General features: G+C 37.2%; 1 protein-coding gene across 1 annotated transcript; it reads right to left on the bottom strand.

Moving 5' to 3' along the window:
• Positions 1–14,452: 14,452 nt before the first annotated feature.
• On the bottom strand, positions 14,453–16,494 carry LOC133314510 (uncharacterized; the record flags this gene model as incomplete). The annotated part of the gene is made up of 3 exons (XM_061515995.1): positions 15,924–16,494; positions 15,722–15,814; positions 14,453–15,451 (listed from the first exon to the last, which is right to left on the bottom strand). Coding segments are annotated over exons 1-3 (1,663 nt in total), but the record flags the coding sequence as incomplete, so codon positions are not given.
• Between the last annotated feature and the right edge of the window lie 11,243 nt (positions 16,495–27,737).

Below are 27,737 nucleotides of genomic sequence, written 5' to 3'. Positions count from 1 at the left end.
GTACTGTGGCTAGCTCGTTTGGTTCAGTATTGCTGACCATCAGGTCAGAATCTTGATTAGATAAAGACCTTATCTGATAAGGATTCAATGGAGATGTTGTTGGGAGTTTTAAATGCCGACGACAACTTATGTCCTGATTTGTTGTGCGCCACTTTAATAAGTATTTTTGAGGTGAAAAATCTGATTTCACTTATTTATTCCCTGACTTCTCTATCCGAAAGATGAGTGTGTTCCTCCTTAGGGTTTTTTCAAAGAGCACACCATTCTCCTAGACTCCGTGCGAGGCCACTTATCACAGTTTTATCTCTGAAAAGATCACTCTAGACACATTTGCCTAGCCTAAATTATTCATACATTAGGCGCGTTGGCCGGCTCCAATTGTGGTGATCAATTGGTGGTTCTACAAGAAGGAGTTCTTGCATCTAGACGCAGGTGGTGTGGATCAACGTTAGAGGGTTTGAACCCTTCAGACCTGACCTTGATCATCCTGAAGTTTCACGAACAAGGTATAATATACGTCTTAAAGTACGTATCTTGATGTAGATGTGTGTTTGAAGCCACGAAAAATTTTGTCTTTTCTTATCACATGCCTCGACCTTCAAGGTCATTTTACTTACAAGTGGTATCAGAGCGCGGTTGCTTTACTATCGGCGGGTGATGGTACCTTGTTTGTGAGAATGCTTTTCACGGTTAAGATTTCTTTAAAGAGTTAAAGATTCAATTTTTACATATGGATTTTAATATACAATGCTTTAAATTGTTAAAGTTATCGGTTTTATGAACATGTTAATATGATTGCTATGTTCATATATCCATATATGTTCATGGTTATTTTTCTTTTTCTTTATGAAAGTTTTAAAAAGGAAACACCTTTTGGAAAGGTAGAGTTCGTCCATGAAGGGTATTTTAAATACCTTGATTGTTTTCTTATTTTCTCCATGAATTGTATCATGATCAAAGCATGAAATTTTTTTCGAAAATTTGCATCATATGCATATGTATATGGTTCGGCCATTAAGGTGTTTATGGCTACATGCATGGTTTAATTTTGTGTTCTTTTAGAAAGAGTCAACAAAATTTGAATTATATTGATTGTTATATATAATTCGGCCAAATAAGGAATTAAGAAAATTTTAATTTTAATTTTTGTTTTGATGTCTAATTGTTAAATATCAAGACATATATGAGAAGTATATTATATGATAATATTTTGTACTTGTAAGTTGTCTAACATTTCAGGTGCAAAAATGAAGGGGATGGTCATGGTGCCCGAAATTTAAATTTTGAATTTTAAATTAATGTGTAATTTTGCTTTATTTAATTAGAGTTGTAATTTGTTTTTTAAATTTTGTATTTTAAGTTTGTCCCTCCAAAGATGTTTTGGAGTTTCTTTAATTATTTGTAATTAGAAAAATTAGGCTAGTGGCGTTTAGACGACAAGAAGCCGTGGCTTGAGAAGCAAGATGGACAAAGGAGCGAGCACCATGACTATCTCAAAATAAAAATTGTTTTATTTGCATGTATGTTTTGTACGACTAGCATGCATGAGATAGTATATCACGATATGTATGTTTTGTGGCTTAAGACGTCTAGTATGCATGAAATTGGACAAATCGCGTTTGTATGTATTATTATGCACGTCCAATTACGACTAGTGTAATCTGATAGATGTTTGACATAGGATACGACTAGCATGATAATAATACTAATGCGTTTGATGAGACTTAATAAACCCTAAATAAAAGGAACCCTTAAAAGGAATAAATTATTAAGCATATGATTACCTCCTACCACCAATATTACTCGAACCTCCTCTACATAGTGGTGCTCCACAACTCAGTTGGGACCCACTGTTTCGTTGAGTAAGAGTAGTATTAGAAATGTTAGACACTTAGGGTGCTGGTTAATACTTAGAGACATAAGTTGCAGGCTCAGCCGGGCTTATGTGCTTAGGGTAATAATGCTAGGTTGGTTGCATGAGATGCACCACTAAGTGATAAGGAGTTGTCAACCTAATGTTAAGAGAGGGTATGAGATACTGTTGATGAAGATCAACCCATTATTTAAATTAATCTTGCGGTCTCAAACGGGGGTTAAAATAAATAATCGCACTCTTAATCCCACTAAGGTAAAATCTAAAAGTAGATAAACCCTAAGTCAAATGGTAAGGGTCATTGACTTAGATAAAATAGTGGGAGGGGCAAATTATTTAAAGTCTTTAATAATTTGTTACACGACAATATATATTAATTAATCTATCTTTACATTTTCAATTTTTTTTTTAGTATGACTAATTCACTGTCACTGCGCTCAATACTCGATACGAACAAACTGACCGGTCCTAATTTTATGGACTGGTATCAGAACGTCAGAAATGTTCTACGGGCCGAAAAAGTTGCTTATGTCCTTGACACTGCTTTACCTATTGCGCCTAAGGAAGGGGAAGATGGGTTCATGGAATTTGATTTCGAGGCCAACAAACAACACATGGATGATAATGTGTTGGCTTGTTGCATCATGCTGGCATCCATGTCGCCTGAACTGCGTAAACAGCACGAGCATATGGATGCCCCTTCTATTATCCTGCATCTCAGGGAGTTGTATGATATTAAAGGCAGACATGAGAGGTATGAGACCTTTAGGAAATTGTTCCTATGCAAGATGACTGAATGTATGTGTTTTAACCGCCATGTACTGAAGATGATAGCGCTCATTGAGAAGCTAGAGGGTCTAGGGTTCACAATGGATGCTGAATTAATTAATGACTTAGTTCTATCATCACTTCCTCCTTCTTTTAATGAATTCATAATGAATTACAACATGCATGGGATGCTTGTGAGCTTGCCAGAGTTGTTAAGTATGTTAACAACTGCTGAAATGTCTATCAAGAAGGATGAGACACAAGCTCTTCTGATTGGTGGGCCTAAAAGGGCCAAGGGTATGGGCAAAGAGCCTGCAAAAGGCAACTCCCTTAAGCCCAAAGGAAAATCCAATAAGAAAAAGGGCAAAGAGAAAGGTAAGAGTGCACCCAAGGACAAAAGCGATGCTGTATGCTTCCATTGTGGCAAGAATGGCCATTGGTAGAGGAATTGTCCAGACTACCTGAAGAGTGTGAAGGAGCATGGTGATGCTTCTACCTCAGGTATTTACATGATTGAGATAAATTATTCTTGTGCTAATCCGACTTCATGGGTATTGGATACCGGTTGTGGTTCTTATAATCTGCAATGTGATTGCAGGTGCTTAGGAGCCCTAGAAGATTGGAGAAGAACGAGGTGGACCTCCGCGTTGGTGATGGAGCAAGAGTTGCTGCTCATGCTGGTGGAGATACCGACCTCATTAGCCTACGGGCCTCTTATTGCATTTTAATAATTGTCTTTATGTTTTCGGCATTTCTAAAAACATTATTTCTATTTCTTGTTTAGAACAAGATGGTTTTGCTTTCACTATTAGGGACGGTACATTTTCTATCATTTTGAATGATATTATTTTTGGTACTGCTTCTTTAATAAATGGCTTGTATGTTTTGGAAATGGGAACTGAAGTGCTCAATGTAGATGTGAAATGACCTAGGATAGATAATCAATCCTATCTTTTGCACTATAGACTAGGGCACATAAATGAAACAAGATTGTCTAGAATGCATAGAGATGGATACCTAGATTCCAAGGATTTGGAATCCTATGGACAATGTGAATCTTGTCTAGCTGGGAAACAACACCCAAAACAGGTTTGTTTGAATGTGATTTTATTTTTTTGTGTTTAAAAAAAAATTGTTTTGAACATAAATTTTGAAAGCAAATTTTGAGAGTAAAAGAACAATAAAATTTATTTGAGTATAGTTAAATTTAAAGTTATAAAGAAGTTACAATTATTTACAAAAATACCATTAATGAAGTTTCATAATTACAAGATTGTCATCATAAAGTAATTTAAAATAAAAAAGTTAAATTTATTTATAAAAGTGCCACTCATGAATCTTTATATTTACAAAATTGCCACCGTAAAAATAAAAATAAAAATAAAAAAACATCCCTAAATTGTTTTGCTTCTTTAGTTTTTAAAACTAAAAACAATCTCGTGTTTTGGGATTCATTTTCCTCCAAACTAAAAAACAATTTTTAAGAATAGAAATCAAACATACCCTTCAAAATGATTTTCGTGGTCTAGCATATGTCCTGGGCTCATCTTCTAGGCCCTTGATGAGGCCCGAACTTGAAGCAATTAGGGTTATGCAAAAAAATGGTTCACTTGCCTATTCTTAATCTGACCTTGATCTGACCCATAAATACTTGTTGCGACTCGGCAAGTGCACCGGTCATAAAGTAATAAAGTGTACCGGAATACGAAATTGTTCCCACGAGGATCAGAATTTTCAAGCACTAGTTCGCTAATTGCGTCTTAATTGGACAATCAAGAATTGGATTTGAGAGAATTATAATTGAAGAACTTTAAAAATTAAAAATAAGTAATAGCATTCAATTAAGAAATTTCAGAATTAAAAAGAATGAATGAAAGGATGATGTTTGATTAAGAATTTAAAATAAGCGTAGTTAAGGTTTCGACTTCTCCCAATTTCCTCAATATGTTATGAATTAAACTGTCAAGAATCCGTTCTTAATATATTGCTAATCAATTCTTTCTAAGTTAATTAGGGCTCAATTCCTTGTTACCCTAAATCTATGTGGTCTCAGAAGAACCCTAGTTTCCCGGTTATTCCCCAAGAAAGCATGCATTAAGATCAAGAATTCCAAGATTGCACAATTACCCTATGTCTATCCCTAAATCACAAGGATTGTGATAAATTTATCAAGTCAGGGTTCATGCACCAACATCTCTATTGTCATACAATTCCCCAAAATCATTCTATAAGGAGCAAACTCATAAAAAGCATTAAAGACAGATAAATTCATTCAATTATATAAAGAAAAGAATTCAAGAACAACATAATTCATAAACATAAAGATTCAATTGGGTTCCGTCTACCCCTAACTACATAAAAGACTACTCTGGCATATTGAATTGAAAAACAATGATAAAGAAAAGAGAACCCCAAGCCTCCATTGGTGTGATGTTGACTTGGTTCCTCAGTGTTCCAGCGCTCCGCAACAGGATTCCTCCTTCAGTCTTGGTGTAATGCTCTGGACTTTTGAATTGGTGTTTTGGTCTGACCCCAAGCTCCTTATTTATAGCCATTGGAGTTGTATCCTTCATTGCATCTCTCACCGAATCCGTATCAGATTTGTAGTTGATTCTACAATTGTTTCCTTTTTGCATTTAAGATCTTGTAGATTGGTGACAAATTTTTGACTTTGAATCTTGTTATAATCTTGCTTTAATCTTCTATGAATCTCTTTAAATCAGGTTTGATATGCTTCCGCTTTAATTCCGGATATCAAAATCTTATATCCATTGAAAAATCTCAGCAAATCTTCATTAAAATTTGTCAAATCTTTGCTGTCAGGATGTGCTTGGGCGCTCAATCATGCTGTTGGCCGCTTGAGCGTCCTGAATTGTTTCAAATTTCTATTTCTGCCTGCCTGAGCGCGCTCAAGCGTGCTACTGGGAGCTCGAGCGTGCTCCTCGAGTCTGAATTTTTGTATTCTTAGGCGCTTGAGGGTGCATCTGTGCGCTTGAGCGTCCTGTTGTGCCCAGTTTGGCTGTTTTTCCTGCTTTCAAGCGCTCGAGCGTCCTGTTGTGCGCTTGAGTGTTCTTTTCTGGCTCTTAACTTGTAAGATTTTGGCCACCCTTGGTCCATATTGAACCGCTACTTCTTTGTCATGATTTCTTTAGCACTTTTAGCACCAATTCTTGTGGTTTTACCTTCAAAATGCATATATCATCAAAACGTCAGCTCAATTTCCTATCTTATGATTTCTATGTTGTAAAACCTTGAATTCCATGCATTCTACTACATAACTCTTGTATAATTTAGCCTAAAAACATGGTAAACCAAAGGTTTATCAGTTATGCAAAAAAATGGTTCACTTACCTACTCTTAATCTGACCTTGATCTGACCCAGAAATACTTTTTTTTTAACTGGGTTTAAATATTGATTCACTTTTATTTGGGTCAGTTTTAGACTTGACTTATTTTAATAATTAATCCATTGACTCAAAACTTGACCCACGCCCATTGTGTAAAAAAAAAAGAAAACAAAAAATCACAATTGCAGTTCTTGTTTTTAGGGTTCTCTTTTCTCTCTATAGGCAATAAGGCAATTTGGGGATTTAGAGTTCACTCTTCTCCCAATCTCTCTTAGTCATTCACTCTCTGACATGTACATTCTGAAACCAAGACATTGTCGCTGAAAGGTTGTGAATGAAAAATTGATGCAGATGGTGAAAACTGAAAAAAAAGGGAGGGAGAAGAAGAAGTCTAACGCGTGTCATTTTTGTTTGAGCCAGACGGCGACGGCGTTTTTATTTGTCATAAGAAATTTGAAAAGGTGAAAGATCACATTCTCATATTTAGCTAATGCGGTTCAAATTAGATCATTAATTACAAATTAATTTTAGGAGTTCGTTCTCGTGCCACGATTATTACAATGTGTATAAGTGAAATTTTCCTCGGAGGTGTTACTCGAAAAATAATTATTTAAAAGAAAACTTTCAGAACTGAAACAAGTTCTACAGAAATATGAGTTGTATAAGCAGCATAACTTTTTTAGAAAAATAAAATTAAAATACTAAACCTATGCAATTGTTTATTTATAAGTTTTTCTTTCAGTTTTTATATTCTTTGCTCGAGGCTTTCTTTGTGCCATGTATGTTCAATCTTGCCCCACTTTTTCTTCCAATGAAACCAGGTAGAACAAAATGGAAAGATTAGGAAACCAAGTTAAAAGCGGGTCAGGTTGGATTTAACCCGATTTTGAAACCAAGTCAAACTCATTTCAGAAACTAAGTCAGGTAAGATCTGACCCAATCCTGAACCAGTTCAAAAAAATTCAAACTGGGTTAGACCTGACTTGGATCAAATTAAACCAGGTTAGGTCAAAATACCTGACCTATAAAATCAAGTTGGGTCGCGTCGGCACAAAAACCCGACCCAACTTGACCCATGCACAACCTTAGAAGCAATGATAAAATTATTAAATTGCAAAAAAATTCACAATGTTCATGAAACTGTGATAGTAACACTAGAAGCAAAAATAGCTTTAGATATATAACTTAACAAACAAAAGTCTTTAATTTTATCATAGTATTTAAATAAAGAAGTGTTGGAAAAATTCATCGCATTAGAAGGTATTGGTGATATAATAAAAGAATGTCTTTTTCCTAAATTATTATGTAAGTCATAAGTCACATGTATAGAAATATATTAATCGCACTTTAAATGAATTTTTTTTTTGGTGAACTGGAGATGAAAATCCTAGAGAAATCAATTCAAATAAACTTTGCAAAAATTACAAACAGAAAAGAAATCAGCCAAATACCAAGGGAAGGGTTGGGGAAAAAACACAAATTATTATCTATATGATTGTCTAAAGGAAATTTAGAAAGCCAATCAGCACAACCATTACTCTCTATAGGCATGAACCAGCTGGACTTCCTAATCTCTCAATAGTCATGCTCGAATCTGAGTTACCAAACGGGACTCTCAAGCTGCTCTAACAAACTTGGTGAGCAAAGTGATAACAGAACTAGAATCACTTTCTAAAATGCAGTGCCTCCATCCACCAGCTCATGCAGCTTCAAGGCCTTTGAGGACACCCCATAGTTTCGTAACAAACGCAGAATAATTACCAATATGGTAGGCTAGACCATGTAACCAATGACCAGTTTCATCCCTTATAACAACACCGCAAGCAGCCCCACTACTGTAACACCCTTAATATCCTCATCAAAGGTGTAACATTGCTTGACATTCAATGCGCGGAATCAATGTACTTAAGCGTGGTTAACTTAAAATTTACTAACAGGAATTTATTTCGTTCTTTTTCCTAACTTATCTATTCCTCTAGTCATGAGTTTCTCTCTTGCTTTGTCTACAGTCTACTTACACGTTAATCTCTACTTGGTTACCCTACTTACACTTATGCGCTACTTTAGGAGATCACTTACATGATCATAATTTTAGTGTTGACTACTACCCAGTAGGTAGTTACTTAAGTGTCTTATGCGGATAGTGACTTATGTTACTTAATCTTTCCTACTAAATTCATAAGTCCATAAAACATAAACATCCCAAAATATCGTACTTCAAAGGCATATAAGATGTTCAAAATAGTCTAAGTGGCATAGTCTATTACAGTCATCCCAAATTAGAACTTAGGTACACCCTTAGGAAGGTGCCTCTTCAAGCCACATGGGCCCAGCTAGAGCAGATATAAGATAGTCTGCCTCCAAGAGCTTTCCTTCGGCTAGTAAGTTCCTAAATATCTCCATTAGTTTGGAGTCATCTTCAACTGCACGTGGTTGTGCAGGTTCCTCTTCAACTCATACCAGCCTCTTTCCCTGCCTTACCCATTTAGTCATTTTTTTCCTGAAAGTGGGTTTCCCCAAAGAGGGGTGAGATTGGGGGTCTCAGTAAGGACTCACAGTTGGAGCAACCTCCAAACCATGATGCTTACTCCTGCAATAGTCACATAATAACATGTACAATAATAGAATGGCAAAACATTGGAAACATAGTTTGGAAAATAATCATGTTTTCATATCATCATACCAATCCTGCCATGGCAATTACTCTCCATGGTCTTATGGACGAATACCCAGGGTCCTCGTCAGGTTGCCTCTGTGGTATTAGTGCACAGGCCATCTTACAAAACTTGCATGAATAAACATTAGTTCCAAACAACCAAACATATCATGTAATGCATCATATAACATATTGCAGTCAAACCTCACTTTAACATAAAGGGGTGGCAACCATAGGGTAGCCGCTTCAACAACCATAAATCACTTACACTTTTTCGCTTTGTAAATTCTTCCCGTAGGTGATGGATTCGGCCAAATGAAGGTCCTAGTATCTTGGATCTCTTTTCAAGCTTTGGTTTGTCCTAGCCACATATTCAACCTTAGTACATGGTTCTAAAATTAAAAGATCTAAACTTTAATATTCTTCATGTCATAGGTTCGGCTCTCTAAGGATGAAAATGCCTAGGAGATAATTTTTACTAATTGTTTTCATGCATAAGTCATATTCTATGGCATACATTTCGGCCACACATCATGGTATTAAGAAAACCTTCACATATTTCCCTTTTAGGCTTATTAGGGTTCGGCCATTTAGAGGGTGCATGCCTAGGGATAATTTTGACAACATGTTCATGGGTCTAATACTCATCAAGTTCGGCCATTTAGGGTTAATGCCATTTAGGTTGTGATTCTTCAAGTAATGCTTTCCTACATGTTGTTTAAAACATCTACTTCAACACTTTTCATATTACCTTAAAGAACATATTCAATATCTAGTCGGGTACATATAGATTCGGTCATTTAGGGTTAGGTTGCTTAGTAAATATTGTGAATATTTAGAGGGTGCATGCATACCATTGAGGTTCGGCCATTTAGAGATGTTATACTTAAGAGGTGATTTTAAAGATGAAAGATGCATGCATGGCTTTATTAGTCCAAGATCTAGTCATATAAACTAGTTAGAGTTTATTCTACTCACTTGAAGGGATGAAGGGCTCATGAAATCTTACCTCAAAGATGATGCCCAAAGTATAACTCCAACTTGATCTTCAAGTAGTCTTCTAGGATTGAGAGTTGCTTCCAACCACTTCATAATCTCTCTTTACGTAAGTCTAAGAGGAGAGGAGAGGTGTTGGTTCACTTGTTTCTTGTTTATGAGTGGGTAGCCGACGCTAGAAGTGAGAAAGTGTGTCCTTGCTTTGGTTCTTTAGGTAGTGTACGGCTAGGAAGGGGAGAGATCTTTGTTTGTACACCTTTTTATTCAAGTCTCCCTAATCATCATGCCTAGGATAGGATAGGCTAGGTCTTGGTTGAGTGTGGGGTAAGCAAGTCTCCTCACATTGTTCAAGGTTGTCATAAGCATGGGGGGGGGGTAATGAGAGTGTGTAGAGTGTAGGACACTCAAGGTGTCATATAAGTCACTTATTCTCCTTGGTCCTTTGGGGAGGTGTGCGCATTGGGAGGAGAGGTAGTCATGCTTGAGTGTTCTATACTCCATCTCCTTTTCATGAAGTCTTTCACGTGGATCTAGGGGAGGAAGGGATTTTGAGTGTTTCCTTCTTACATCTCACGCCTAGGGTAGAGAAAGCAAGGTTCAACTTTGATTCACCAATAAGATCATTGGTTAGCGTGTGTCATGGTTGTGTCGGGTACTCAATGTGTGGTGTGTAAAACAAGCAAGCTCCATGTCATGCACCAAGTGACGAGGGGTTCGCATAAAGAGGGAGGGTGGGAGCTTAAGGTGTCATGGTGTTCTTCCCAATGCAGGGAGGTTGAATAAGGTAGCTTTGAGTGTGCAACACTCAATATAGAGTGTGTAAGACAAGTCATGCTCTTGACTCCTTTCATGATGACAATTTCGCCTAGGGGGAGGGGAAAAGTGGATCTACATTTTTAATCATGAATAAGGAAAGTATTGGGTTCATGAGTCTTTGATGTGTCATGCATGGCTTGGAGTGTGGGAGAAGAAAGTTTCCCTTTTCCTTGTCATGAGTGCGCCCTCCAAGGTGTGTAAGGAGAAAAGGTGAGTTGCTTTTTGGAGAAGATCATCACATGCATGGTTAAGGCTTGGAGTGTGGAAGAAGCAATCTTCCTTTCTCCATCATTTTGCGTCATCCAAGGTGGGTATGGAAAATAGATTTGCTTTTGGAGGAAGGAAATCACATGCATGGTTAAGGCTTGGAGTGTGTCTTACTGAAGCTCTTACTTGTCCATTCTTTCCTTAAGTGGCGCCTAGGGAGTGTGGAAAGCAACACCACTCCCTTTTCTTCTTGTCATGGCCGAGTTTGCTATTCCAAGGGAGGTGGAGCTCATTCAAATTCCTCCAATCATGTGATGACACCTCATCTAGGGTTGTTCCTTTGAATTGGGTTGGGCTTGGTGAGTGTCTTGGCCCATTAGGTTAATAAGTGTTGGACCCTTTGTAATTGGGTCAAGGCTAGGTGGTGTGGGCTTGGATCTTGGTCTAGATGCTAATTGGGCCATTTCTTATAAAATAGGCTTGCATTGCTTTGGGCTTGAATCCTTTAACTTAGTTATATTCTTAAGTAGGTTGGGCTTTAACTTTATTTGGGCTTTAAACCACATTGGACTAAGTTATTAATTATCTTATTTAAAGTGGGTTCTAACTTAGGACTAATGTTGCTTATTCAAAGCTACTCGTTCACTGAATATGGACTTGATCCCTTTTCATTTCGTTTCATTAGGCTAATTTCGAGTACAAGATTTTTCGGTTATTACAACTACCATCTTTTCTAGCTGCACCATCAGAATTAATCTTTATCCAGCCAGCCTCTGGAGCTGTAACAGCCCGTTACGTACCGGTAATATTATCATTGCATGTGGTATTAAACGCAGTTACAATCACAATAATTGAGTTAATTAAATTACGGGTAAATTTTTTCCTTTTATTAAATCCTCATTGTTAAAGATTAACCATTTCTGTAAATAATTAAAATAACACCATAATTGTAAATGAAAAACTCGCGGAAGCATAAAACATACTAATTATCATCCCTCCAAGAAATACCATTTATTTTAAATTTCAGAAAACACATTTTCAAAATTTTACACAGAGGTAATCGATTACCCAATAATGGAAATCGATTACCAAAGGCTCCAGAATGAGACAATAGCCAATTTTGTACTCCCCTGTTTTTGGTAATCGATTACCTGTACATAGGTAATCGATTACTGAACTAGGTAATCGATTACCTATGTCAAAGTAATTGATTACTTTAAACACAGTAGCTCAGTTTTGCGTTCCCTGTTTCAGGTAATCGATTACCAAAGAAAAGTAATCGATTACCCTTCTGTAAAATTGACAGATGACAGCTTTTAAAGTACAAAATGAGTTATGTAACTTACTCCCAACACCTTAATACTTAATATAACCTATGTTCAAGTACTAATGTAGGATCTAGGCCCTTCCATCATGCATATTCATTATCCAATAGGACAATTACAATGGTTCCCAATATCATAGCCATTTTACACATCCAATGGTCTATTTAAAACACAAGTCATCCAATGCCTTAAAACACAAATTGGTGGCCATGGACAAGTCCCATGCTCACTCAAAAGTCCACTATAATCAAAAGGCATAACTTCTACATTAATTACAAAGACTTAGCATATAATTATGAACACCCAAAAGCATGGCAATAACAACATGCAATATGTTCATAACCTAAGTTCAAAATACTAAATGCAATACTATGTGCATCACATATGCTCCTCCAAAATGCCATGCTCTCCTTATGCACATCATCCTCAACTCATCCACTAAGCGGGCCTCTTGCCCGAAGCTCCCCCATGCTCGCTATAGCCTGAAATGATGTCCCCAAACGCGGGGTGAGATATATAAATATGTCTCAGTAAACCAAGGGTACTAGAGGATCACTCCACCCCATGGCTCACTCAATGTGCAACAACAACATCATGTAAAATGCATAAGCATACAAAATCACAAACAACTGGGTACAAATCCAAGAACATCCACATAAGGATTCCGTTCAAGGACCCCATCATATAACTCCCGTGAAGCTTCCTAGTGCCTCTCCCATGGATGAGACGACCCCATTGCAAAACCCAATTGGAACTCCTCATGAACCCTATCCAGCGAAAGTCTCACGTTTGGATCATCCTGGTGCCGCTCCCAGAGTCGGCCTCACGGCAAACCCGACCGGAATCCCCAAAGGATATCTCCAGCGGAAGTCCAAATCACACACATCTACTGGCCAGAGATCACAAAATTTCACACACAACATGCTCAGCATGTCACACAATCAAGCAATAATGCATGAACATACATATTCACACAATGTCAAAAGCACAAAATCCAATCACAACCTTCCACTAGGTGTGGTGGAGCACACAAGGGATTAAAACCCAAGTTCCAAAGGTTTACCTCAACTCCAAGAGTAATGCTCCTCACGTAAGCTCCAAGCTTAGTCTGTTTCTATTGGTTCCGTGAGAGACAACCTATATGATCAAACACAATGACCATCAAACAATTGCAAACAATCAATCAATTTCACAAGAATTTTAACCAATTATAGCCACTTAGGCCTAATGGCCCCCTCACTATTAATTCAACTACCTCCACCATTTTAATCATAAATCTAACTCACCAATCCTCCAATTATGCACTAAAGCATCAACCATTGATTAAACCACATTTTTTCCTAAATTCCCTTATAGGTCGAATTGTGCATGGACTCATGCTCCAAGGTTTTCAATCCAATTTTACACTTACATATATCATACAATCCTATTATTAACTCATATCAATGCTCCACAATTCAATTATCCAATGCCATTATCATGCCCATTCATAAAGTCTTAAAATTCAATCACAAATTTTCCTAAGTTATCAAACAATCTCACCAATAATTTTTATGAGTTTAATCACTCTAACACATCATTATAAGCCACTTTTATCTAATACACATTTTCCATTTGAGTCCTCTAACCATATCAATTCAAGAGCACAACCCTAGGTCACATATTCAATCCAATTCAAAATCAAAGATTGGAGAGAAAAACTTACCACCAATCAACTCCTAGGCAACCCAAGAACAAGCTTCAACCTTTGAACGGTCCAAAACCGCCACCAACCACCACCAATTTCACCAAAACCGCCACCCAGAATAGGAAAATGATCTTCTTGTACACTCAATTTCGTGGCTCACTCAAGAAAAGAAAGATGTTCACAAGGTGATTTGGAACAACTTTGATGTTTTACACTTTTGGATTTGAGTGGGTTTTGAGGGAGTTTTGAGTGATTGAAGTTTTTGAAAAAAACTTGTCCAAGCATCCATGGTGGCCACGAGAGAGAAGAGGGAGGAGGAGAGAGAATCTGAAAATTTAGTGAAATTTGGCTTTTCACCCACTTAAGTCACTTAAGTGGGTCCCACATGTCTTTTAACTTTCTTAAATCATCCAATTTAACCCACAAATTCATAACCTATGTATTTTTCTCGTTCACGTCATATTTTTATTTCCTAAAAATTTTGATCATAATTTCGCGCTTAACGGTATAATTATACCGCAGTATTTTACACTGGCAAAATCATTATTTATCAAATTTTCTGAAACTTGCCTATCCACTCGATTTTTCGTCCTGAATCCATCTTCGGCCTTATTTTTATCATTTGAGGCTTTCTACTCAATTTTTCTTGTCTAGGGATATGTGTTTGGTAAATTACCATTTTGCCCTTTCTACGTATTTTGGCCCTAATTTCAGGATTTTCAATAATCCTACCCCTTTAAATCACATTATCATATATAATCACACATTTAGAAATACGAGGTGCTATAGGAGCAGTCCAAAAAACATGAATAATTTCATGAGTTCTATTAGGCTTTGCAGTTTGACCATTCACCCAAGCTTGAGTGATCTCTTCAACCTTTTGCTTAATAGTCATAGTTTTATAGGCTAGCCAACTACCAGCAGCACCATGCACAATTTCGTTATGCCAAAACCAAGCTAGCCACACTGTTACAGCAAAACACAAAGACCAGGGAGCATTAAATTGAATCACAGCATTATTCTTCAAGTTCTCCAGCATCCAGCTATATAAATCTAAGCTAAAGAAACCATTGATCTCTTCAGGTTGGACCAATTCCAGCCAAATATCCCTTACCTTGCTGCAATATCTAGCCATGGGAATAATGGTCTCTTCTTTAATATTACATAAAGGACAAGTAGCAGATAATATATTCATTCTCGCCAGCAAGGATCGTGTTGGAATACGATGATGAACCATCTTCCAAAAGAGCATGATGATCTGAATAGGACCTTTAATTTTCCAAATAACAGACAATATTTCATTATTATGATAATCCTCTCTATCATAATTAAGAATAGCATTATACAGTAGCTTAATTGTGACCCTACCAGATCCATCTAAACTCCATGAAAGTCTGTCAAGACCATTTGTATCATAAGGAGGAAGAAGGCTTCTAATTGATTGAATGCAATTCTGAGGTAGAAGGCTGTATAGCTCCCTGTGATTCCAGGATCCATCACTATCAACATACTCTCTAACTTTCCTACCAATAATTGTTTGGGGAATAGGGACAATGGCTTCGCTAGCCAAATTCTCTCCATGGTCCAGCCATTTATCTTCCCAAAAGTTAACAGATGATCCATCTCCAACATCCCAAATCAGTCTAGGCTTGAGCTTGAACCAAAATTTACACATGTGCTTCCAAAGATGAGAGTTTCCAGTTCTCCAGTTGAATACATTTTGTATGTTACCTGCACTATAATACTTTGCTTTCAACACTTTTACCCAGAGCTGGTCTAGCTCATTAATGAAAGTCCAGATTAATTTTCCAAAAAAAACTTCATTCATAGATGACAACTTTTTGATGCCCAGTCCACCTGCTAGCTTTGTCTTTGTTATGTTATCCCAAGCAATCAAATGCATATGTCTTCTGCCAGGCGAGTCATCCTAAATTAAAGCCCTTTATATTTTCTCTAACTCATTACAAATATTCTTAGGGAGCATATTGTTTTGCATATGGTAGAAAAGGATGGAAGACAACACTGATTGGGCAAGAACAACTTTACCTGCTTGGGAAAGTGATTGTGCTTGCCAGCTGGTTAGTCTCTCCTTCATTCTATCAACAATTCCAGCATATAAGGTCTTGTCACTCTTCCATGCTGAATCATTGCCCCAATATACTTACCCATATTTGTTATGCGCTTAAATCCACTCAACTCAGTGATTCTTTCTGCAATTGCATTGGGGTATTTTTAGAAAAATACGAACTTGTTTTCTGGTCACTAACTTTCTGGCCTGATATGTCACCAAAGAGATTCAGACACCGAAGAAGAACATGAAGTTGCTCTTCATCAACCTCTAAGAACAGCATAAGGTCATCAGCAAACAAAATATGTGATATTTTTGGTCCCCCCTTACCAGCTCTAATTGGCTTCCACAAACCACCATTCACAGCAGTCTCGATTATGTGAGAGAGCTTCTCCATAGCTAAAAAAAATAGGTAAGGTGATAGGGGATCACCTTGTCTAACACCTCTACTAGGTTGAAACTCCTCTGATTGGCTGCCATTCCAAGTCAAATTGGTCTTTGGAGAAGACACTGTTGTCATTATTAAATCTGTTAATCTATCAGGCACTTTGATTTCAACCAACCCCTTACGAATAAAATTCCAATTTAAACGAATGTAAGCTTTATCCAAATCAACTTTAACAGCCATAAAGCACTTCTTTCCTCTCATTTTCCTCATTAAATGGACTAGCTCTTGAACAACAATAATGTTATCTTGAATATGACGATTTGGGACAAAGCTAGTCTGAGCTGGAGATACCACTTTTGCCATGATAGGTTTAAGCCTGCTAACAATCAACTTGCTAATAATTTTATAAACTACTGGCCAGAGAGAGATTGGACGGAACTGGCTAATCTTCACAAGGTTCTAGATTTTAGGAACCAAAACCAGAAGAGTAGAATTAATCGTAGTCAGAATATCAGGATTATTCCAAATTTGTACCACCAGGGAACAAACTTGAGCTTTAATCAAGTCCTAATTTTTCTGGACAAAAATAGCAAGAAATCTATAACACTTCGCATTTCTAAATCATATATTAATATATTAAATGAGGATTAAAGGGAAGGATTAGTGAAAATCCTGGAAATTAGGCTAAAATACAAAGAAAGGGTAAAACAGTCATTAGCCAAATACGCAACCCTAGGAAGGTAAAATTGAGTAGAAGGTCTCAAATGATGAAAATAACCCTGGAAATGGATTCAGAACAAAAAATTGAGTGGATAGGCAAGTTTCAGAAAAATTGGTGAATAGTGTTTTTACCGGTAAAAATATCGTAGTACAGTTGTACTGTAAAGCGTGTCGATTAAATTTTGAGCTCTAGGTTTTGAATACAAGTTATAAATGGTATATAAGATTAGGAAATATGATTTTTGATGAAAATTGACGGAAATTAGTAAGTTTGGGGAAGTGTGCCTACGGTGCGCGTAACAGCTTAAAACTGCAGTTTCTCCGAACGACCGAAAAACTCATGATTCATCTGATCAAGAGTAATTAAAGGACAATGGTTAATGTTAAAAATTAGAGTTTCTAAATAGGTTATGAAATTATGGACGTTTAGTGGAATCAGAGGGAAATTCGAATTAGTTTGAAATCGCGTGAGATGGCGGTGTGGCCCACCCCACTTAAGTCACTTAAAAGGCCACTTGTCATGGCAGTATTCATCATCCTTTGGTCCATTTTAGTTTTTGATTTCTTCCCTCCATAACTTCACCAAATCTTAACCAAATCAAGTGATTTTTGTCTTGAAATTTGTTGAAAATCACCTTCCAAACACATTGGTAGTAGTAGTAAGCCATGAAACCCACTATATTTTGAGGAAACCCCCCCTCCAAACCCGCAGCCCTTTATGTTAGATTTGTGTGCATGGAGTTGTTCGGAGCTCCAATGGTTTAGTATGATGTGGAGGAGCCCTATACCAACCCTTTGAGTAAGTTTCATCACATTTTAATGGTTTGATTAATTGATTTAGTTTCATGAACCCTAAAGTGGTTTTGTTTGATTTGTGTAGTTAGAGAGCTCAAATGGAAATTGTGTATTAGATGAATATGTCTTATAATGATGTATTGGAGCTACAAATGCAATAAAAATTACTAGTGAAAATTATGATAACTAGGAAATTTTGGATGATGCCATGAATTTGTGAAAGTTGATTGTTGTTAGGATTGTGTAATTGGATCGTTGTATGTTGTATGAGTTAATAATAGGATTGTATGAGGTGTGGAGTAGTTGAATTGGATTGAAAATCCCTTGGGGCATACCTATGATGATTTCGGCCTTGAGAGGGAAAAGAGGAATGTGAAGTTGTGGAATTGTATGATTGTCATATTGTGTTGTTAAATGGTAATTAGAAGGGTTGTGTGATAGTTGGATGCTTGGAAAATCAATGGAAAAGTATTGGATGGTGTTGGATTGTGTAATGTCCCTAGAAGGAAATAATTGCGCAAAATGATGTTAGGATGGTGAAAAATGAAAAGTGACACCTAAAATGACATTTTGGTAACCTAAGAGTGCTTAAGAAAATTAGAAAGAAAATAAAGAAAAATATTTTGTATATTAACACCTATATGGCCGAACCTCACTAGTGAGGGGAGGAGAATTTGACGTTTTTGGATTTTGATAGAACTATCGTGTGTTGATGATCTATACATGGTCATTGTAGGTTGCCGTACGTGGATTTGAACCCTGAACCGTGAGCTCGGTAGGTTGCCCTTGGTCCCGGACCGAGTGGGATTGTGGTGAGTATTTGAAACTATGCTTGAAGAGTTAATAACTTGTATGTGTTTGTATGAATGGTAATTAATTGGGAATGTGCTCTGTGTAGGCATTTATGTTGTGTACCTAGCTCGGGAAATATACTGCATTGGAGCTGTGGAAGAGGATTATACAGGTAACCTCTTGGTACTGGGGTTTGATCTCCTTGTGTGTTCCACCATGCCCGTTGAGGGTGATGGTAGGAAGTGTATGTAAATAATATAGGATAACATGTTCATGCATATTGTATGTGTGTTGGTACATATGATGTACCGTGTCTCTGCCAGTAGACTGTTTGCCTTCGGGCGTTACGGACTTCCACTGGATAGGTCTCCGAGAGGGAGTTCCAGTTGACCTGGGGTCGTGGTGTGTGATCCGGATAGGAGCACACTAGGAAGTCTCGAGTGGATATGGATGGATGGTGCCTTGGTTTGATGTTCTAGGAACACGTCTTGGTTTGAAACCCGTAGGCTTATATGCCGAGTCAATAGGCTGGACGTTGCATGGTTTTGGCATCGATCATTCCAGCTTCGTTGTATTTTGTATCCCTATGCTCCCCTATTTCACTAAATCTCCTGTTTTATCTCGTTTTGGGATGTTATGTTATGTTATTTATATGCATCGAAGTGAACCATTGGGCGGAGTATTCTCCAGAACCTCTGGGTTACTGAGATATATTCGTATATATCACCCCGCTTTGGGGTTTTATTTCAGGAGGTAGCAGTGGAGTTGGAGCGGCGGGCAAGAAGCTCGTAAGATGATTGAGACATAGGATTATTTATTTTGCATTTTGGTGGCCGTTGGGCCTAGGTTAGACTTAGGGCATGAATGTAACATCATGTTACGTACCGGTATTGTTAACATTAATTATGATATTAAGCGCAGTTACAATCACAGCAGTTCATTTATAAAAACGAGAATAAATTTTTTCCGACTATTACGCGAGCATTTAAATCATAAAAAAGCGTAATAATTAAAAGCTGTGACCGTAACCGTAAACTCTTGCGGAAGACTTATTTAAACTATTTTTATAACTTACATTACTTATTATAAGTTACTAAGGAGTTCCCATAAACTCACTTAGCCAATTTCCAACTTTACGTTTTATACCAATTCGAACATGTTTCACTCTAAGTTTTTCTGTGACCAAACCGCTCGCTATCAAACTCTCTTCTCCGAGTATATCCTTGTCTTACTTAATTCCCTTTTTAACAAGCTATCATATGCTAAATTCGGAGCTCATTAGCTCCGGTTATCGCCGTTTGAAGTTGGATAAGCAATTAGCCCAAACAACCCCAAAAACAGCTCCAAACCACTCACATTTCTCGAATTACTTAACTCAATCCACTCAACCATTTGCTCTCAAATGTTTATCCTACAAACTAGACATCTCAAAATTCATTTTGATATATCACACGCTTAATTTGACTGAGAAACGAAGCGGGAATTAATTTCCCAAATCCGGTCCAGAATCTGCCTCAGGTGCAAGGGCACATGGGCAGTCCGTGTTTCTCTATTTTTTTCAGGCCGAAGATCAACCCAGATTTTCCTTAAATTTCGATACAAGTTAGAGGACATCTCAACCTTCAAAATGGCGTATGGCACGTCCCTATTGGACCTCTATGGAGGGAGATATTCTCTCCCGAAGTTCGCCTAAAATCTGTCAATTCTACAGAAATTTCGCCAGAGTTTCCTTTGTTTTTCCGATAATCCCAAAATTGTAAACGATCATTTAAACCTCAAATGTACCTAATAAACACATGATAATACAGTAATAATCCAATGGGTGGCAAACACAAGGACCAACAACGCTTTGGGGCACTTACAACCCAATCCAGTTTATAGTTAATACACAGTTTATACAATAGAGCTCACATTATATTTCTTACTTGTTTCAATCACATAGATCCCATTCACATGTAGTTTCACAATATAATCATGTAATCATAACTCTAACATAGGCCTAAAATCCTTCCATCTTGGTACATCATGCCTCTCTTACATTTACAACATACACTTAAATATTACAACTTACGACTTTAACTTCAAATTGCCTTTTACAATATTACAACACCAATTACAAATTTAGACATAAATTTAAATGATACAAACTGCTAGACCTAGGCATGCCAACATGAACAATATGCCAAATACTGAAAATATTCCTCTATCACCCTGCGGGCCTCTTGCCCGCTGCTCCAACGCTACAGGTACATCCTGAAATAAATGCCCCGAGACGGGGTGAGATATACGAATATATCTCAGTAACCAAGAGGTTCTGGAGAAAACTCCACCCAATGGTTCACTTCGATGCATATCAATAGAATAAAACAACCACTTTGAAAACGGGATATAGCAAGGGATTTAGAGAAATGGGGAATATAAAGAAACAAATTACGACGATACGGGATGGTAACCCCAATTCCACGTACGCCTTGGGCATATATAAGCCTATGGGTATCATCCAAGGTGTGTTCACAGAAACCACAACCATGATGCCCAAACCAACCAAAACGCCAAAGACATTCCTAGTGTGCTCCTACCCGGATCACACACTATGACACGCAGTAAACTGGAACTCCCTCCTAGAGACCTATCCAGCGGAAGTCCGAAAATGCCCGAAGGCTAATAAAACTGTCTACTGGCCAGAGACTCGGTACTGCAGTACCCATAGCAATAATGCATGCATGCTCATGTGTTCTATACTATTCATACACACTTCCTACCGTTGCCATCAACTGGCAAGGTGGAACAGAAAAAGGGAACAAGCCCCAGTACCAAGAGGTTACCTTAAGTATTGTTTTCACAAGCTCCGCAGCAGCTTATCCCTCAACTTGGTACACAATAGAATGCCTCAATCCACTTGGTCCAAGACCAATGGCAACTCACTGAATCAAGATTCGGGATTCAAGTCGATGTACGGCAACCTATAAAATCACATACAACCATCAGTACGCGTCAAATAACGTCAAAACGTCAAAAATCACAAAATCACCCCATCCTCCCTTGATGGTTCGGCCAAATGAGTGTTAATTTGAGATTTATTTTTCTAAATTTTCTTTCCCATTTTATTATGCCTCATTAAGTTGTCAAGAGGCCAATTCAAGTGCCGTTTCGTCATTTTCGCGTCGAATTACATCAGAACGCGAAAACCGCAAAATCCCTCCTTCCTCCTTGAAGGTTCGGCCATCTATGTGTTATTCTGGGATTTATTTTTCTAAATTTTCTTTCTCATTTTAGTACCCATCCTTGGGTTGCCATAAGGCCATTACAAATGTCGTTTCGCCGTTTTACGTCTTTTAAGCATCGTTTCGCTAAATATTTCGCTTTGGGCTCATTTAGGTCTCTAAACACAATTTAATTTTCCCATTGATTCAAACACTTGCCAATCACAACACAACCCATCTAAGCACTATATAACTACACAAATCATCATCCAATTCATTTTTCAACATCAATTCCTCAATTTTTCCTCAAAGGTTCGAATCTTGCCCTATGACATTCCAAGGGATTTCCATTCAATTTTAATCATTCCAACCCTCATACAACCTATTATATCATCATATCATCATGCCACAATTTATCAAACAAGTCTCAACACCAAAATTCACAAGTCCAAAATCATGATCATCAAATTTTTCTAAGTTAAATTCATCAATTTTTACCAATAAATTTCATCGCATTTCTAGCTTTAATACATCATTCTAACACATTATCATCTAATACACATTTTCAAATTGAGCTCTCTAACAACACAAATCGTCAAATTCCCCCTTAGGGTTCATGAATTCAATCCAAGAATTAAACCGTTAAGATGGTGAAGAAACTTACTCAAAAGCTTGGCACAAGACTCCTCCAAGCTATCCTAAACCATTGGAGCTCCAAACAACTCCATGAACACCATTTTTCTCCAAAATTTCGTGGCTTTAAATCGCCAATATCTCACCAAAGAGAGAGTTTCAAGGCTCAAGAGTGGTACCAATGTGTTTAGAAGGTGATTTCCATTGAATTTCAACACAAAAATCACTTGATTTGGTTAAGAAATGATGTAGTTATGGAGAAAAGAAAATCAAACCAAAAATGGCACCAAAGCGGGGGGGGGGGGGGGGGGGGGGGGGGGGGGGGGGGGGGGGCTGCTGTTTCACGGGAAGGAGAAGGAAATGGAGAGAGAAAGTGTCATGAAATTGGGACTTTTGAGTCAATTAAACCATAGGTGGGTCCTACACGCGATTTAACTTTAATCAATCACTAGTTACAGCCACAAATTCATGACCTACATATTTTTCTTGTTCATGTCATATTTTTTTTCCTAAAAATACTGATAAAATTTTCACGCTTATCGGTACAATTATACTGCAGTATTTTTACACCGGAAAATCACTATTCATCAATTTTTCCCAAAATGACTCAATTCCATCAAATTCCATCAAATTTCATCAAAATCATATTTCCTAACTCAACAAACCATTTATAACTCATATTTGAAACCTAGAGCTCAAAATTCAACTGGCACGTTTTACGGTGCAATCGTAACGCGATATTTTTACCCGCGAAAAACACTATTCACTGATTTTTCTGAAACTTGCCTATCCACTAAATTTTTCATTCTGAACCCATTTCCAGGGTTATTTTTACCATCTGAGACCTTCTACTCAATTTTTATCTTCCTAGGGTTGCGTGTTGGCTAATTACTGTTTTGCCCTTTCTTTGTATTTTGGCCTTATACTCAGGATTTTCACTAATCCTTCTCTTTAATTCTCATTTAATATTTTAAATATTATATTTTAGAAATGTGAGGTGTTATACTCACCCCAACTTTTAGAATTTTATCCGCAAAAATAACTCATACTCATCCGCTAACTCAAGACATAGTCGAAGAATATCATCATTCCGTTCCCAAGTAGCATCCTCAAGTGTGTATCTTTACCATTTTACTTTTATCATAGATATAGTCTCCTTTTCGTGATACTCATTATCCTTCGACCCTTCATAATTTCTCGTCTCTCATGGTTCTGTGACCTTTTAATTCACAATACTTCAAATTTTCCATGGTTTACTGTTACCCTTTAGCTGATTTGCAGGTAATAATATAACAATATTACGGATTTGTCGGTATCAATTTACCTCATTCTCATCTTTATCCATCTTTCTGACCCATGGTCGTTCTCAAAATTATCTAATCGTTTTCATGCACATTCACTAGTTATTCCTGGAGTATTTCCAACTCACACGTTCTTTAGTACTTAACTTTTTTCGCTGTCCTCACTGTTTTGACAATACCCAACCACCATTTCTTTCCATTACTGTTACTACTCTTACCATTTGGTTGTTTTCTTGGCTTTCACCCAAGCACATACTTTCTAGTTTCAAAGGCACTTTGTCGTGTCCTACAATTCCGACTCATATTAAATTCTATACTCATATACTTTATTTTTCCTTGTCACGTGTCTTCACCTCTTCTTAGGTACTCACAACTATATTTTCCCCTTTGTGATACGAAACTAACAATACTCCTAATAGTTTATATTTTTGATTAGCCCTATAAGGTCTTTCGACCACAAATACTCATGAAATTTTCCCATCTACAAGCTCATATTCATAATTTACACTCATTGTTAAACTCTTTATTAACTTAACCATCTCAACTTTACCAACTCAACCAGCTCAACTCCATACTTAGACCTCTCACAGTCTAAACACAACACTCATTAATGATTTTCGTATCAAAGGTCTTATGCCTAAGGTTTTCACCAAGTAACCATTTTTACTCATCATTCTGTAACAATATTATAGATTCAACATCATCTTTCCTTCGTTTATACCCACACTTCTTCATTATCGACATTTTTATCATGGATGTCCACTTTAAAATACTATAAACTCACAGCTTTACTAACTTCCACCAATCATCTTGGTTGTTCGAATCAAACAACCACACCAAGCCATTTCACTACTAACTGATGGACCCTTAAAAATGCCATGTCTCTCACATGCAAGTCTCATCCTATAGGAATCTTTGAAACTTGATTATCAAGTCACATAAAACTAAATCCATCATTGCCACTACTTATACAATTCACCACTGGTTGGTATATCAGTCTCTCGGAACATTCGAAGTTACCACAAGCACTCGACCATATATCATTAGTACCTAAGCAAAACAACGTCAGCATTGTGCATTTTCCATACACTTTCCACCATAAGTGGTATATGCGATTATATATAACACTCCTCAATCTACTCCACCCGTAAGTCAGGCTATCAAATTTTAGGTAACCAATTACAATTCCAGTTTCCAACTATATTTACACATTCGTGCTTGATTCCATCACAATTTACCTTTTCTAAGGGTTAATAATTCACCGTTTTAACCTGAACTCTTGATCATCACCAGCCTTCTTAGAAGGACACTTACTCCATCTGTCAACATTAAATCACATTATTATCTCTTTTATCATAAGGCGAGGATTCCAACAAACTTATTACCTCACTTGGAGCCGAAATTATTTCATCGAACTTACTTTACACCCACAATAGTGCTTCACTATCACACTTCTAAATTCTTACACACTATGCCTCACCTCTTATATCCAACTCTGACGTATTTTGTTCACTTACAAACATATGACCTCATATTTTGCGTTAATCACATGGAAGAACTCTCTCAATACAGTGGGTAAAAACATTCTTAGGTTTTAACCGCTCGAGCTCTTGTTGTCCTCAGGGCCCCAGATGTAATGACCCACCGATCAGAGAATCCACCCATATGATCCATGCAGTAATGATAAACTACCACCTGCTGACTGTGTTCTAATAGTATTCCCAACGTTTCTTATTTGAGCACTTATGTAGACCAACTCAACTATAATAGCAGCCTCATCACTGCGGGATACTTCCTCATCTCATATCACTCATATAACATAATAATAGTCTCCGGGAACATAATCCACACGGAGATGGCTACACACTCCGGGCACATAGGCCGCACAGAGATGGTAATATCAAGTCTCATAACGTGCACCCAGTGCACAGAGGAGTTCATATTTATATCACATCTGTATACAACAGCAAACGTGTACCCAGTACACAGGGGAGTTCATACTTATAACATATCCGTATATAACGGCAAAACTGGTACTTCGTACACTCCAGATCACACATGGACCCAGTCCATTTGGTGTCTGTCTCACCTCTGTATATATAACAGCAAAATATCTTTGGTATATTCACATGGGGCTATCCCCATAATCATAGCAGTAGTGGTATAATATACCCTGTTACGTATAAGTCAATTCGTCTTACTCTCACATTTCATTCTTCTCACTGATAGTTTACATATAAGTCACTATTATCATAATTCACATTCTCTTCGTAATTTCGTACACGTTTTCTAACTTTTAATAGTTTTTTTTTTCTGTCATGTTACCGTTCAAATCCATAGTCCATTATCTCTTCCTTGCTTATTCTTCTCACAGATTGTTTTCTCTTTTACTTTGACTATTCACTTGGCATAGTTCATAACATAATCTTTATTCCGTGAATCAAGAATTTTCTCAGAGTTCTGTACACATCTCACATATACTTCCCATCACACAGGGATCTTCTAAACATATTCGTCCTATCACAGAGGACTAATTTCACCTCAATTCGTGCACTGGAAAATTATATCAATCCTTGCACTAACACTTATACCTCAACTCATTAACTAATCTTATCATTTTTGTTTTGACATTACACATTAGCTCTTTTGCTAAACACATAATTCCACACTTTATTGTAACTTAGTTCATACACTAATCACATGATTTCCCATCAGGTTGTACCTTAGCTCATTCTCTAATCATACAATCTCTTCAGATACTTCCCATCATCGGGGATTTCATTCGGCCTCATTGTCCTTTTAAAAAAAAAATTAATAATTTACCTCAACACTGATAATTAGGCGCTCAGGCCGTCACAAGGTGTACATACATATATATGTATACTGGCACTTAGGCCATCACTGGATTATTATCCGTTTATTCATCAGAATAGGTATACTGGCCATCAGGCCATTAGGTATTATTCACAATGCATTACAACATCCACAAATAATTAGGCCATCTTAAATTACGATATTCATTCTCTGAGATTTCCAAGAGACCTCCATCATGGATCAATCCTCTTATGCTTCATAACACCTGAATCTCTACATAGTAGCCATTTCCAAGGAGAATTCCACACATTAACGCACCCATATAATCATACTTGTTTCCTTCATGGCATATCGGTCAAGCTAGGCCATTATTCCGTTACGGACAATCATACTCTCAATGAACCTTGTTCAATGCCATCCATGGCGATTCTCTCAACTTCTTCCTTATACATATACTACATAATTAATTCATCTCGCCTATGTTTAATCAACACTACCTCCTTATGGGTTTAAATCCCATATTTTAATATATCTCAATTTAACAATTGACCAGCATTATAATTTCAAGTGGTCAAATCCCATAGGATTAATCATCAATTATTCTATTTATTTCTCTGCATGAACCATCTCAATTTGTTTAAGTGTACATCATCCATCAGGGACTTATAACTTCTAGTCAGACATAGAATATTCCAACTCATACTTAAGCATACCTGTTCACCATCTTCAATAATCCAACAGGTTCTAAATCTCTCACCTTGATGAAGTCTATTCACCAAGTCCAATGTACACACTATACTACACACATACTTGGGAGCTTCACCAATACCGTTTCCATACCATGAACTCATCTCAATTATATATATTTATTATTCATGGTATTACAAGGTTCTCCCATGCAATACCGTACATATCATAGGTTTGGTTACAACTTTCACTTATAATCCAGCTTTATAAATTTCATCTACATGGTCAGACAAAACATTTAAGTTTGTTTCCCTTAAGTCCTATAATATTCATGTTTTACTTACTGCCATCTCCTGTCCATGGAGCAGTCAATACTGCAGCCACAACATCAGGCTAAGGACATTCGGTGCTCCAAGGTTGCCACGCAGGCTTCTTACGATGACTACGCATGTAACACAAAGGAATGGGTTGATCAGACCCACACTAAGGAATCACATATGCAGTAATCGATAAGAATCTACATACAACTATGCAACACACAACATAAATATACATTATCAGAGTTCCCTAACGAAACTGCTCTGATACCATAAAATGTAATAGCCCGTTACGTACCGGTATTGTTAACATTAATTATGATATTAAGCGCAGTTACAATCAC

The sequence above is a fragment of the Gastrolobium bilobum genome, unplaced genomic scaffold (assembly GCF_033153095.1).
Source record: "Gastrolobium bilobum isolate Gb01-03AN ecotype WA unplaced genomic scaffold, APGP_CSIRO_Gbil_v1 utg82694, whole genome shotgun sequence".
Taxonomy (NCBI): domain Eukaryota; kingdom Viridiplantae; phylum Streptophyta; class Magnoliopsida; order Fabales; family Fabaceae; genus Gastrolobium; species Gastrolobium bilobum.
This window is presented reverse-complemented; position numbering and strand designations above follow the sequence as displayed.